This window comes from Cricetulus griseus, chromosome 2, assembly GCF_003668045.3.
Source record: "Cricetulus griseus strain 17A/GY chromosome 2, alternate assembly CriGri-PICRH-1.0, whole genome shotgun sequence".
NCBI classification, from domain to species: Eukaryota; Metazoa; Chordata; class Mammalia; order Rodentia; family Cricetidae; genus Cricetulus; species Cricetulus griseus.
The window spans coordinates 461,461,742-461,474,408 of NC_048595.1; the positions used below are offsets into that span (position 1 = coordinate 461,461,742).

General features: G+C 37.1%; 1 protein-coding gene across 4 annotated transcripts in view; it reads left to right on the plus strand.

Moving 5' to 3' along the window:
* Yes1 (YES proto-oncogene 1, Src family tyrosine kinase) overlaps window positions 1–12,667 on the plus strand; it is a 55,059-nt gene that overhangs the window by 20,462 nt on the left and 21,930 nt on the right. For 3 of the 4 annotated variants that reach the window (XM_027398953.2, XM_035441179.1, XM_035441180.1), the window contains exons 2-6: window positions 2,721–2,993; window positions 6,651–6,750; window positions 10,459–10,557; window positions 11,751–11,854; window positions 11,957–12,106. In XM_027398953.2, the coding sequence (XP_027254754.1) occupies window positions 2,729–2,993; window positions 6,651–6,750; window positions 10,459–10,557; window positions 11,751–11,854; window positions 11,957–12,106 (718 nt within the window). In that variant the 5' untranslated portion in view covers window positions 2,721–2,728. Of the gene's footprint in view, window positions 1–1,256; window positions 1,277–2,720; window positions 2,994–6,650; window positions 6,751–10,458; window positions 10,558–11,750; window positions 11,855–11,956; window positions 12,107–12,667 lie in introns of those variants that run through there. The other variant, XM_027398954.1, reaches the window with a different exon arrangement.

The window sequence follows — 12,667 nt, forward strand, 5'->3', positions numbered from 1 at the left end:
AGTTATCCTGGAATGCCAGGTTAAGGGTCTGGTTTCTAGGAAGACCTGTGGGGTGCTAGGGGGAGAACTGATGGACAGGGCCCTAAAATTTTAAATTAATGGAATTAAAATATTTGGGTTTTATTTTAATTAAGTAAAGCTGAGAAACCAAGAAGTTCAATTTGCTGGAATAAATGTTGGAAGGTGGGTAGTATTAAGAGGCTAGAGATTTGAAAACAAGTGCTTAGCCATTTCAGTACCCAGAAACATTTTTCAGTACTGCCACAACTTTATTTCTTGGATTTTGAAACAAGACATTAAAAAAAATATTTTTGATCTATTCTTTCAGAGTCCTAAAAAAATTTTTTAATTATTTTTATTTTATGTGTGTTGGTGTCTTGCCTGCATCTGCATGTATGTCTGTGTGTGAGTGTCACATCTTGGAGTTACAGACAGTTGTGAACTGCCATGTGGGTGCTGGGAATTGAACCTGGGTCCTTTCGAAGAGCATCTAGTGCTCTTATCCACTGAGCCATCTCTCTAGCCTGGAAGGGAGTATATATCTTTTTGGGAGCGGGGGTGGGGGGGTGCTCAAGATAGGGTTTCTCTGTATAGCTTTGTAGACCAGGCTGGCCTCAAACTCAGAGATCCGCCTGTCTCTGCCTCCGGAGTGCTGGGATCAAAGGTGTACACCACCACTGCCCCGCTTTCTTTCAGAGTTTTAAACATGTATACAACATATTTGATCATATTGGCTCCTGGGTCCCTTGAATCATTCTTTCAACTTTGTGTTGCCACCTCCTCTCCCATTTATCACCCATTGAGTCCAGTAAGAGAAGAGCTGTCCCTGTCTATGCACTTGTGTGTAGGGCCATTCGTTGGGAAGACTGCTTTTGTGATTCTATGTGAAACACTAGAAAAGACGAATCTTTAATCAGAAGCAACTGATTAGTGGTTACCTAGGACTATGGTTGGGAATTGTCTAAGGAAGTGATGATAAAAAAATTGTATGTTATGATTATAGTGTTGGTTGTGAAGTTTTGCATTTTCTAAAACATAGTTGAACCTCTCATGCAAATAGGTGCATTTGAATGGATTTAAATTATACTTAACTGGGGAAGGAGCATTTTATGTAAAAACTGTTATAGTATCTGAGAGGACAGATTTCCATAATTTTTATTTTTAAACAAATTGGGTGTCTTCCTCTATTGCTGTTTTGATACAGGGTTTGTTCACTAATCTCACAAAGCTCTGCCTGCCTCTGCCTGCCTCTGCCTCCCAAGTGCTGGGATTGAAGGTGGGCACCGCCACTACCCTGCTAAATGTCTTTTAACTCTTGTTTACACCTGACAGTTACTTTAAAACATTTTTAACATTAAAAATTAGATGGAGAGCAGTAGGGTTATTGCTTACTCAAAGATGATCCATAGGCCGTAATGCTAAGATTTCTTTATTCAGATAAACACAAGCCAGAGCATGCCCAGAGGCCGCAAGCTAGGTGGCCAGAGAGCAGGGGCCTCCACATGTTCATGGCCTCTTAAGAATTGCCCCCCCCCCATCTTCGATCTCCCCTGACCATGCCCTCATGGGGCTACTAGGAGGCGGGGCTACAGTGTCTCCCTACATAGGGGCTTCTATGTGTCAGTTCAGGGTGCTGATGGAACCAGACTGACAGTGGTGATCTGTCCTGTTATTGAAAAGGATAAGTGGATGGGCTTGAAAGAAGAGGAAAATGAGAGGTATATAAAAAGTAGAATGGTCAGGAGACATTATAAATTATGAAAACTTGGACTTAGCTTAGGTTTGTCTCATTAGTTCTTATAACAACCCATTTCTATTGCTCTTAGGTTCTCCCATGTGTCTCTTTATGTCTCCTCCATTCTGTACATCCTACTTCCTCAGTGTCTCACTGGCTAATGCTGAATGCCTAGATTCATTGCCTGAGTTCCTTTTTCAGCCCAGAAGTCCCACCTAACCTCTCTTGCCTACCCTATTGGCTGTTCAGCTTTTTATAAAACCAATCACAGGGACACATCCTCTCACAGTGTACAGGTATCCCACAGCAGATGTGGAGTTAGAGGAGTGTCTTAGGAGGTAATCAACCACCTAGCTGAAGTCATACTGCATGAAGAATGTAGGAAAGTAATTAAGGAAACTGCCAGAGGAAATAGGTGGTCAGTAATTACAGTAACCTTTTTTGAGCTGATAGGACATTTCACCATCAGCCTTCTATCAGAATTAAAATAGTGTTTTCTTTCATATTTTAAACACTTTGATATGACTGCTATTTTTTCAGACTTTAGTTTTTACTATTTCCTTAATACTTAGACTTTGTATTTAATTTTGTAAATTTGTCATACTAATATTTATGCATTTTAACATTTTGTTGGTATTTTTAATTTTGGGATAAAATTCAGCCGTAAGTATTGAGGTAGAATTTTCCAAAGTGATAATCAAAAAGGGTAACTCTTAAAGTTTGTGTTGGCTGGGAGGTTGAACACATATTCTTGTTAATTGCTCTTTCATGTTTGTTTGTTTTGTTTTTCGGGACAGGGTTTCTTTGTGTAGCCCTGAACTAGCTCTGTAGAGCAGGCTGGACTCAAACTCAGCAATCTGTCTGCCTCTGCCTCTGGTGTATTAGGATTAAAGGTGTGCATAACCGCTAACAGGCTCAATTGTATCTTTTTGAAGTTCCTTGTATGTTAACTAATTCTCAAATACTTGCCTTATTGTCCCCACAGATTTGATAATGGGCTGCATTAAAAGTAAAGAAAACAAAAGTCCAGCCATTAAATATACACCAGAAAACCCCCCGGAGCCTATAAGCACAAGTGCCAGTCATTATGGAACGGAACATACTACAGTTACCCCGACCTCTTCCACAAAGGGATCATCTGTCAATTTTAACAGTCTTTCTATGACACCATTTGGAGGGTCCTCTGGGGTGACTCCTTTTGGAGGAACATCTTCCTCATTTTCAGTGGTGCCAAGTTCATATCCTACAGGTTTAACAGGTGAGATTTAAATGGACAGTTGCAGAAAATATAACCTTGGGCTTTACATACTTCAGGTCTGGCTACTGCTAGGGAAATTTTATTAACATATTACCCAAAAAATTGTATGAGCAAATAAAGTCTGTAACAAAGGGCAGATTTAAAAACATTCTTCTTTTTCTACCCCAGAAATTAATTAATTAATTAGTTAAATGTTAATTATAGGTCAGTTTAGTAACAATAGCACACTGTTTCTATCAGATACTGAGTTTATTGTGTTTATTTATTTTGTGTGTATGTGTTTACCTGCCTGATGGTGTACATGTGGAAGTCAGAGGACAATTTGCAGGAGTCAGTTCTCTCCTTCCACCATATTGGTTCTGGGGATTGAACTGAAGTCATCAGTGTTGGCAGCAAACACCTTTATTAGCCAAGCCATCTTACTGGCCAAGTACTGATTTTAAAAAGGAAAGTCTTGATGCTCAGAGTTCAAGTGGTTTTCCTCCACAGTCACAATTGATAAGCAACAGATTTAGTACCCTAGTCCAAAACTCCATTTATTACATTGTCACTTTCTTTCAGAGGATGGCAAGAAGTGATAGTTAACAATTTTGCTATGGAATCAGGTAGTCTTTAAAGTGTAGATTTTAAAAAGAAAGTTAGCTCTTTTGCCACATTAGGATGCTTTTCTCTTAAAATAACAAAGCACAGCTGGCTTAGAAAAGAGTGATTTTCTAAGGATTCCCTGATGTGAGAGATCCATGATATCAGCAAGGCATGGAATTACCTTCATCTCTTTCCTTTAATCTTTAGAGTGCCCATTTTAGCCTTGGGTATAAGAAGGTACCAAGGACAAATGGATTGGCTCATGTCCTTATTCATAATCAATGGGGCAAAAAGAGGAAATCTCTTCTACAGGCATGGACTGTATGTCCATTTGTCTTCATCAGTATCCTCACTTTTTGACCAGTAGGAGTAGCCAGAGGACTGCAATATGCTAAACCTATTAGCATTTGGAGAGTGGTAGACATCACAGTTGATCATAATTCTAGTTTCAGCCAACCAGTGACCGTGCTGCTATTTCTGATAGTTAACACACAAACCTTGAAATTACTTGGGAAAGGTAGTAATTAAGAATGGCTAGAGTAAATAAATATTGATACAAAAAGACATTTCTTTAGTTACTTAAAGCAATTTTTAATAATACTGTATTTTTATTCATTGTGAATTTCATGCATGCATACAATGTATTTTGATCCTTTTCATCTTCCACAATCCTCCCCCCAACTCTTCCCAGATCCACTCCCAATACTTAAAGCTATTATTTGAAATATTCCATTCTTCGGGTATTCATTTAATAGCCTAAAGAAGTGAGGGCAGGATAAAGAAGTAAGCAACATAAACGAAGCTTCTGAGTAGCTAAACAGAGTGATCAGTAGTGTTTAAGTATTGCGAAGGTAAAAACAAGACGATTGGTGAAGCCCCTATAGTTGGTACCTTGAGAAGGAATCATTTGAACTGTTACTTGATTGATACGACCTATTTGTAGATCTGGGGGTAATGAGCAAAATAACAAAATTAGCAAACACAAAATTCAAGAAGTATAAATACATTTGGAACTTTTGAAGACTAATGAACACAAATGGGAGAATTGTACAAGACTAGAGTGTTGGACAGGACACTAATTACTCAGGACCATAGACTGTAGGAAAGGGTTTGGGTGTTATTCAGACCTAGAAGGAAGCTTTGAGATTTAAGGAAAAGATTTTGCTTGTTGGGTTTCTTCTTCTAAAATACTCTAGGGACTGTAGAGATGGCTCAGCAGTTTAGAACACTGAATGCTCTCCCAGAGAACCTGAGTTTGGTTCCAAGCATCCATATATGGCAGCTCAAAACCATCTCTAACTCTAGCACAGCCCCCTCCTCTGGCCTCCTCAGGCATCTGCACATACATGGCTTACACTCATATGCACATACACTTAAATACAAATAAATTTTGAAAAGTAATTAAAACTCACTCTAGTAGCTATCTGACGAATGGATGGTAGTGAAGCAGGGTAGAAGCAGGGTAGGAAAGTAGTTTCTGATGCCAGCATTCCTAGTGAGAGGTGGCCACAGTAAAAGTGGGAAGTAGGTAAGTCATCTGTTTAGAGCTAGAATAGTCCCGACTGCATCATACTCCCCTTTGCTTAGAGAAGAATGACTTGGGCATATACATTAAAAGAGAAAAATCGAGAGCTTCATTTATTTATAATAAAATTTGAATGTTTACTAGACATTGAAGTAGAGATGTCAAGTAAGCCTAGAGGAGAAACCAGCTTGAGTGAGCTGATACTATGTATGAATGTGTTCTTATACTTTCGCTTTTCTACTACTTTGCATTTAAGTTTTATTTTTCATGTCATTTCCATGCATTTTCCATGTCACAGTATTTGTTTTTATAACTCATTTATAGTTTTACTACCTGTCTTTTCACTCTCCCATTTATAAAAATTCTAATGGATGTAAATTAATAATGGATGCAGCAAACCAGTTAAACTATACTAGATAGAGTTTATACATAATTGAGTTAAGACCATATTGTTCAGCCAGATGGAGTGGCACACATCTTTAATCCCAGCACTCAGGAGGCAAAGGCAGACAGATCTGTTTGAGTTGGATGCCAGCCTAGCCCACAGACTGAGGCCTTGTCTCAAAAAGTATGTTCATCCAAGGTCAGATCTAAAGGAATAGCTCAGTACTAGACTAATCTTGTATGTAGGAGGCTAAGGATTTTGATTCTCTTGCACCCTTCTCAGAAAACAGTTGGTAAAAAGATACAAATTTTCAGTAGGAGTAAGTTCAAGAATTTTACTGTACAACCATGTGACTCTGCTTAGTAACAACAAATTGTATTGAAAATCAGTAAAAGTAGATTTTAAATTTCTTGTTTAAAAAAAAAAGATGAGTAAATAATGCAACTTGATTTAGCCATTTCATAATTTTTACCTGTTTCCAAACATTTTATTATACTTGGTAAATATATACATCTTTAAAAAGTGATGTAATAGATTTAAAACTAGAATACCTGCTTTTAAGTATTTTAAACACTGCAGTGTCATTTTTATTGTACATATGCTCTGTTATTCTGATTGCACAAAGTAGATTAAATATAAAATATGTTTATCCTTTAACTGTGTTCACACATTGCTAGATGTCACAACCATTTTTTGAATTTTTATCAAATAATTCATATTAGCTATACCCTTAACTTTAAGACAAATACGACATTTTCATGTATAAAATGAACCTTAAGAAAACCTTAATGATTGCTGTTAATGGTTATAGACGGAAATGGGAAATGCCTTCATGTTTGTGATAAGGAATTGAAGACAGGTACCAGTAGTCTGTGTCCTTTCCCTCCAAAGAATTGCCCTGCGGTGTGGCTGCCTTTTCAAGCCAGACATGTTGCTTCAGAAGTGAAATTACATTTATTTCAGAGTTTATAGAATTTTCAATTTATACAGTACAATGGTTTCACAGGAAGCCTTAGGAGAGCATCTTGTCAAACTTCAGCTTCTAAAAAATAAATATTGGAATGAGGAGGAAACTGAACCTAAGCTTTTACTAGCAATAATTGTTTAATTCATTCATGCATTCAGGTATGTCATTTACCTTGATCTTTTTTTCCTGTGACAGGTGGTGTCACTATATTTGTGGCCTTATATGATTATGAAGCTAGAACTACAGAAGACCTTTCCTTTAAGAAGGGTGAAAGATTTCAAATAATTAACAATACGTAAGTTTTGTGTATATTTTGTAAGAGAGGAGTATGGCCTCTACATTGGACCACTGATGGAGTTGAAATGGAGATAAAAGTGGTGGGGTATGGGTCTTTGTCCTTGGGTTGCTTGAGACACATTGGATAATATATTGCTACAAGTAGAAGTTACTACTTTTGCAAATTGTGCTTATGGAGTTAGTCTGTAAACATAACTCCTAGAAAGATTTTTAGGTGTGATGGCACATAGCTGTAATCCCAGCAGTAGAGAGGCTAAGACAAGAAGATTTTGAGTTTGAGGTTAGCCTAGGTTGCATAGTGAGTTCCAGGTCAACATGGGCTACATACTTAACCAAGTTCCTGTCTCCCAAATGATGCCCCTTATAAAGAGATTTTTAAGAAGTAAAATCTGTATTTATATAAACACCAGATGACTTTAAAACCCTGTTTGTTGGAGACGGGGGTGGATATGGAACCCTTGTATGCTGAAACTTACCAAATTGTGTTTTTCTTGTTATTCTTAGAATTTGTCATTTAGTGGTCTGCCATAGAAAATTTGATGTTTGTTATGAAGCAGATTTCATAATTTCATTAGCAAGCATAACAACCACTTTGTAACTTCTCAAAGCACGTACTTATGGTCTTCTTTGCTTCTAGTCATGTTTCCCTCCATCCTTATTTTATCATCTGTTACCACTTATTGTTCCAGAACATAAACTGTGATTGTGTCTGTCTTAAGATCCTTCAATAGCTAACTATGACTATGAAGATTTAAAAAGAGCAACAACAATCACTATCCATCAAGACTTTGCCCTGTGTTTTTATCCTTACTCATTCTGCTACACAGCTGTATTGAAGTACCTGCAGTATTTTGAGTACAATAGTTTCTCACCTTCTTCATGCCTTCACACATACTATTTCTTTTTCTGGAATGACTTTTGGTCTATTTCTTTCTTTTTTTGTGGGGCGGGAGGGGTGCTTGTTTGAGATGGGCATAGAATCCGATCGTCAAGCATTTGAGGCCTGTGCTCTGTCGCTAAGCTATACTTGATCCTTTGTTTCTTTCCCTTCTCATATTAGCCTTCCAAATCCTTTGAAAGATATTTCCTATGTCCTTTTCAGTGGTTCCTCTCCTGCCTGGCTCAGTTCTCACACCCTACTTTATAAAGTGTTTCTCTGCTCTACAAACTTCAGTCATGGCTGTCATCACATTGTAAATTACAGTTTTTAATTTGACTTGTCATTCTTTTAAACCAGTGGTTCTCGGCTTGGGACAGAATCACACAGAAGGTATTTAGCAGTGTCTAGAGATATTTTTGATTGTTACAGTCAGGATGAGAGTATGCCTACTGTCACCTAGGTACACACCAGGGATATTGGTAAAATCCTGCTATGTACATGACTTAAGATTCATCAAATTCAAAGTGTCAGAGTGTTGTTATTATCATTGAAATTGCCATCCCTGCTCCAGAGTCAGTTCTTGACTGACTCTTAAGGACTGCTATTTGTCTTTCACTAATGACACAAGGAATGCTTGGGAGGGTCAAATACAAAGTTTTAGTCTAAGGAAGGATTACCATGGGTTCTAGGCCAGCCAGATCTACACAGTAGGACTTTGTTATACAGGGTGTGTGTGTGTGTGTGTGTGTGTGTGTGTGTGTGTGTGTGTGTGTATGTGAGAGAGAGAGACAGAGACAGAGAGAGAGGGGAGGATTTAGGATAGGATACCATTAGAATAGTTAAATTATCAAAAAGCTGTCTTAATTCATTTTTTTAAAGATTTTATTTATTTATTATGTATACAACATTCTGCTTCCATGTATATCTGCACACCAGAAGAGGGCACCAGATCTCATAACAGATGGTTGTGAGCCACCATGTGGTTGCTGGGATTTGAACTCAGGACCTCTGGAAGAGCAGCTGGTGCTCTTAACCTCTGAGCCATCTCTCCAGCCCCTTAATTCATTTTTTAGAGAATAAATTCACTTTGAACATTTATAACAAGTTCAGTTTGAATAATACATGTACTCTTAAGTATTGAATCACATAAATAGCTTTGTATATTTTCTTATTAGAGATACTTTTCATAGGAATTTTGGAAAAGCCAAGGTTAATATATTCTAAGCAGTATATAGTTCTCATATTTTTAATTATATTAGTCTTGCTGATATCTTGATATCATTTTAGAAACATACATGTTTATTTTGTTTGAATCAGGGTCTTGCTATATGGCCCAATCTGACTTGGAATTCACTGTTGTACCCCTACCTCCTAGGGACTGGATCACTCCTAGGCACCACCACTAGGAATTCAGCTTTTTTAAAGAAATAGTTTTACTTATTGTAAGAGAAAGAGACAGACACATTTTTTTACTTATGGTAAGAGAAACACACACACAACACACCATGGTACATGTGTGGAGGTCAACTTTCAGAAATAGGTTCTCTGCCCACCCACCCCCCATAGGACTGGGGATCACTCAGGTTGTTAGAATTGGCAGCAAGTGCCTTTACCCAATAAACCATTTCACCAGCTCTAGAAATTTAACTTTGGATTGTTATTACTCATTGTTAAGTTTGTGGCTTATAAGACTACTAAGATCTTTGATTTTATTCCTAATGTGACTTTAAAAAAGTGTTACAATTTGATATGCTATTATGAAGGAAACATTTGGTAACAACAACAAAATATTAACATGATATAGGCTAAAATATGGGTGAACCTTAATAATATTATTCTAAGAAGGCAGCACAAAAGACTTCATAAATGGCCCCATCGCCCACAGTAAGCATATTCATAGAGATTAGAGAGAATGGGAGTGACTAGTAGGCATAGGCTTTCTATCTTTCTAACTTTATTTTCGTTTTTATTTTTTAGTACATGTATGATGTGTGGAGGCACATATATGGAGCCCAGAGGACAAGTTGGTTCTCACCTTCCTCCTTTACACTGACTCTGAGGATTGAACTTAGGACATTAGCTTGGGTGTCAGGTGCCTTCACCTGTTGAGCTATCTTACCAGCCCAGGGTTTTTTATTGGAGGCAAAATGTTCTAAAATGTATTATTTTGATGACTGTACAACTCTAAGTATATTAAAACCCTTAAATGTTATCCTTTAAATGTGAGAGCTGTATATGGCATACAAATAAAATCTCACACTTCTAAAAATTTTATTTAAAATTCAGGAGATTACTTTATTCAGCATAATTTATTAGCTTTAGTTGAAAGAATTAACAGGAAAAAGGTAAGTAGAATTTAAGTGTGCAGTATTTAGGGGTTTTTCTGTTTATTACTATTGGTTTAAAACAGATAGATGCAGTTGTGCTTTTGTGTGGTCTTAATTCATCTAACCACCTTTTAAAAATACTGTTCTTTGGGCTGGAGAAATGGCTCAGCAGTTAAGAGCACTGACTACTCTTCCAGAGGTCCTGAGTTCAATTCCCAGCAACCACATGGTGGCTCACAACCATCTATAGTAAGATCTGGTGCCATTTCTGGCCTGCAGGCGTACATGCAGGCAGAATACTATATTAAATAAATAAATAAATAAATAAATAAATAAATAAATGCTATTCTTTTGAGTTCAGCTCTTTGTCTGATTAATCCATTAAAAATCCAGATTAAAAAATGGAAGTGGTTCCTGTTCTTTGCTTGAGATAAGAATTACTGCTTGGGTAAGCTTCTATATTATAGTGATTGTTGGTTTTTTTGTTTTGTTTTTGCAGGGAAGGAGACTGGTGGGAAGCAAGATCAATTGCTACCGGAAAGAATGGTTATATCCCTAGCAATTATGTAGCACCTGCAGATTCCATTCAGGCAGAAGAGTATGGTGCTACTTCATATTTTATTAATTATTTGGGCTTTTAAAATGTTTTAATGCACATTCTACTTAACCACAACTTTACACACAGTTATATACCAGTCTTAATACAACTAATGTATCATATTAATAAATGCTGTTTGAGAATTAATAATTAATATGTGTCTGCTCAGAGACACACAGTAAGTAAATCTGCATTATGCATTCGACATTGTATTTATTCTTTCTTTTATTTTTCTGCCTATTTTTAGAACTCATTTTTTTGCATTCCATGACTGTCTATTCATCTCCTTACACAGAGCATACATTTGTGATGCTTATTTGTTTTTACTGATATAAATAATCACAACCGTGCTTTTTCTATTATGACTTTTGTTACTCTTTGTTTGGTTCTTTGTCTTCGGTATTCTGTGAACTTTCCCACAGCTGTGATTGTCATTTTTTCTCACTAAGCATTATTGAATCAAACTCACATATATTTGGAGTTCCCTATAATTTTCCCTATAATGATCTACTTGCATCTTACTGAATACAGGTGATCATACTTGGTTCCAAAGAATTAAGTCCCTCTCACTGACAGATTTTTCTATATGTATTTTCTGTCTTTCCTTCTCTGTTTACTGGTTTTCTGGCTAGTAAGTAGAATTTAAGAGACATGAATGGATAGTATGGAAAAAAGTGTTAGAGCCTATATCCACAGCTTCATTTTTTGTTTGTTTGTTTGGTTTGGTTATTTATTTATTTAGTAAATTTTTTTCTTTGCGAGACGGGGTTTCTCTATGTATCCCTGACTGTCCTGGAACTTGGTCTGTAGACCAGGTTGGCCTCAAACACACAGAGATCTGCCTGCCTCTGCCTCTGCCTCCTGAATGCTGGGATTAAAAGTGTTCCACCACTGCCCAGCTCACAGTTAATATTTTTATACTTGATCTAACATTAATACTTTCTTGATTTTTGTTTTTATGTTTTTTTGCTTTTCAAGACAGTGTTTCTCTGTGTGTAGCTCTGGCTATCCTGGAACTCACTCTGTTTACCAGGCTGGCCTCAAACTCACAGAGATCCTCCTGCCTCTGCCTGAGATTAAAGGAGTGTGCCACCACTGCCAGGCTATCACACTCCATTCTTATTGGTAAATATATGTAATTTTTTTTGATCTTCATATCTTTTTAACTCAAAACATACTAATTTTTTTTTCAGATGGTATTTTGGCAAAATGGGTAGAAAAGATGCTGAAAGATTACTTCTGAATCCTGGGAATCAGCGAGGTATATTCTTAGTAAGAGAAAGTGAAACCACTAAAGGTATGAATATTATATTAATATGTGCATAACATGCCTTAGGCGTAGTTTGAGGAAGCTGGAGTGAATATGTTTCTCTCTCCCCCCCCTCCCACACCATCCCAGGTGCTTATTCCCTCTCGATTCGTGATTGGGATGAGGTAAGGGGTGACAATGTGAAGCATTACAAAATCAGGAAACTTGACAATGGTGGATACTACATCACAACCAGAGCTCAGTTTGATACTCTGCAGAAACTGGTGAAGCACTACACAGGTAGGAATTAATCCCTTATGCTCTATTTTGTGAGGACAACTCTCTGTCGCTCTTAAGCTTTAATATGCAAATTTATATTTACACACAGTAAGTCCCCAGTAGATGATGGTGTTCTGGGTTGGATTATTTGAAAATTTTTATTTAATGTTTGTGCATGTGAATGTGTGTGTATGCGCATACATGCTATGATACATGTGTAAAGGTCAGGAAACAACTTAGAGACTCATACCATGTGGGGATAAAACTTAAGTTGTCAGACTTGGCCCCAAGTAACAGCTGAGCAATCTTGCTGGCACTGAGCCCTAGTTTCACAATGAGGAACAAGAGTCACATGTGGCCCAGGCAACATGTTGGGCTGTTGGATAGCATGTTCAAATCAGACTATAATTGGAATCATTATGCTTTACTGGTATAGTGTTTGCATTGGTGTTCTAGATCATAATGTATAAATGCTAAGATAGATTGTGGCAGTAAATTACAAAACATGACAGGAAATATTTATGTATGTTAAGTAGCTAAAACTAAACTTGAAATATAAAATAGCTATCTCAGAGCTAGGAC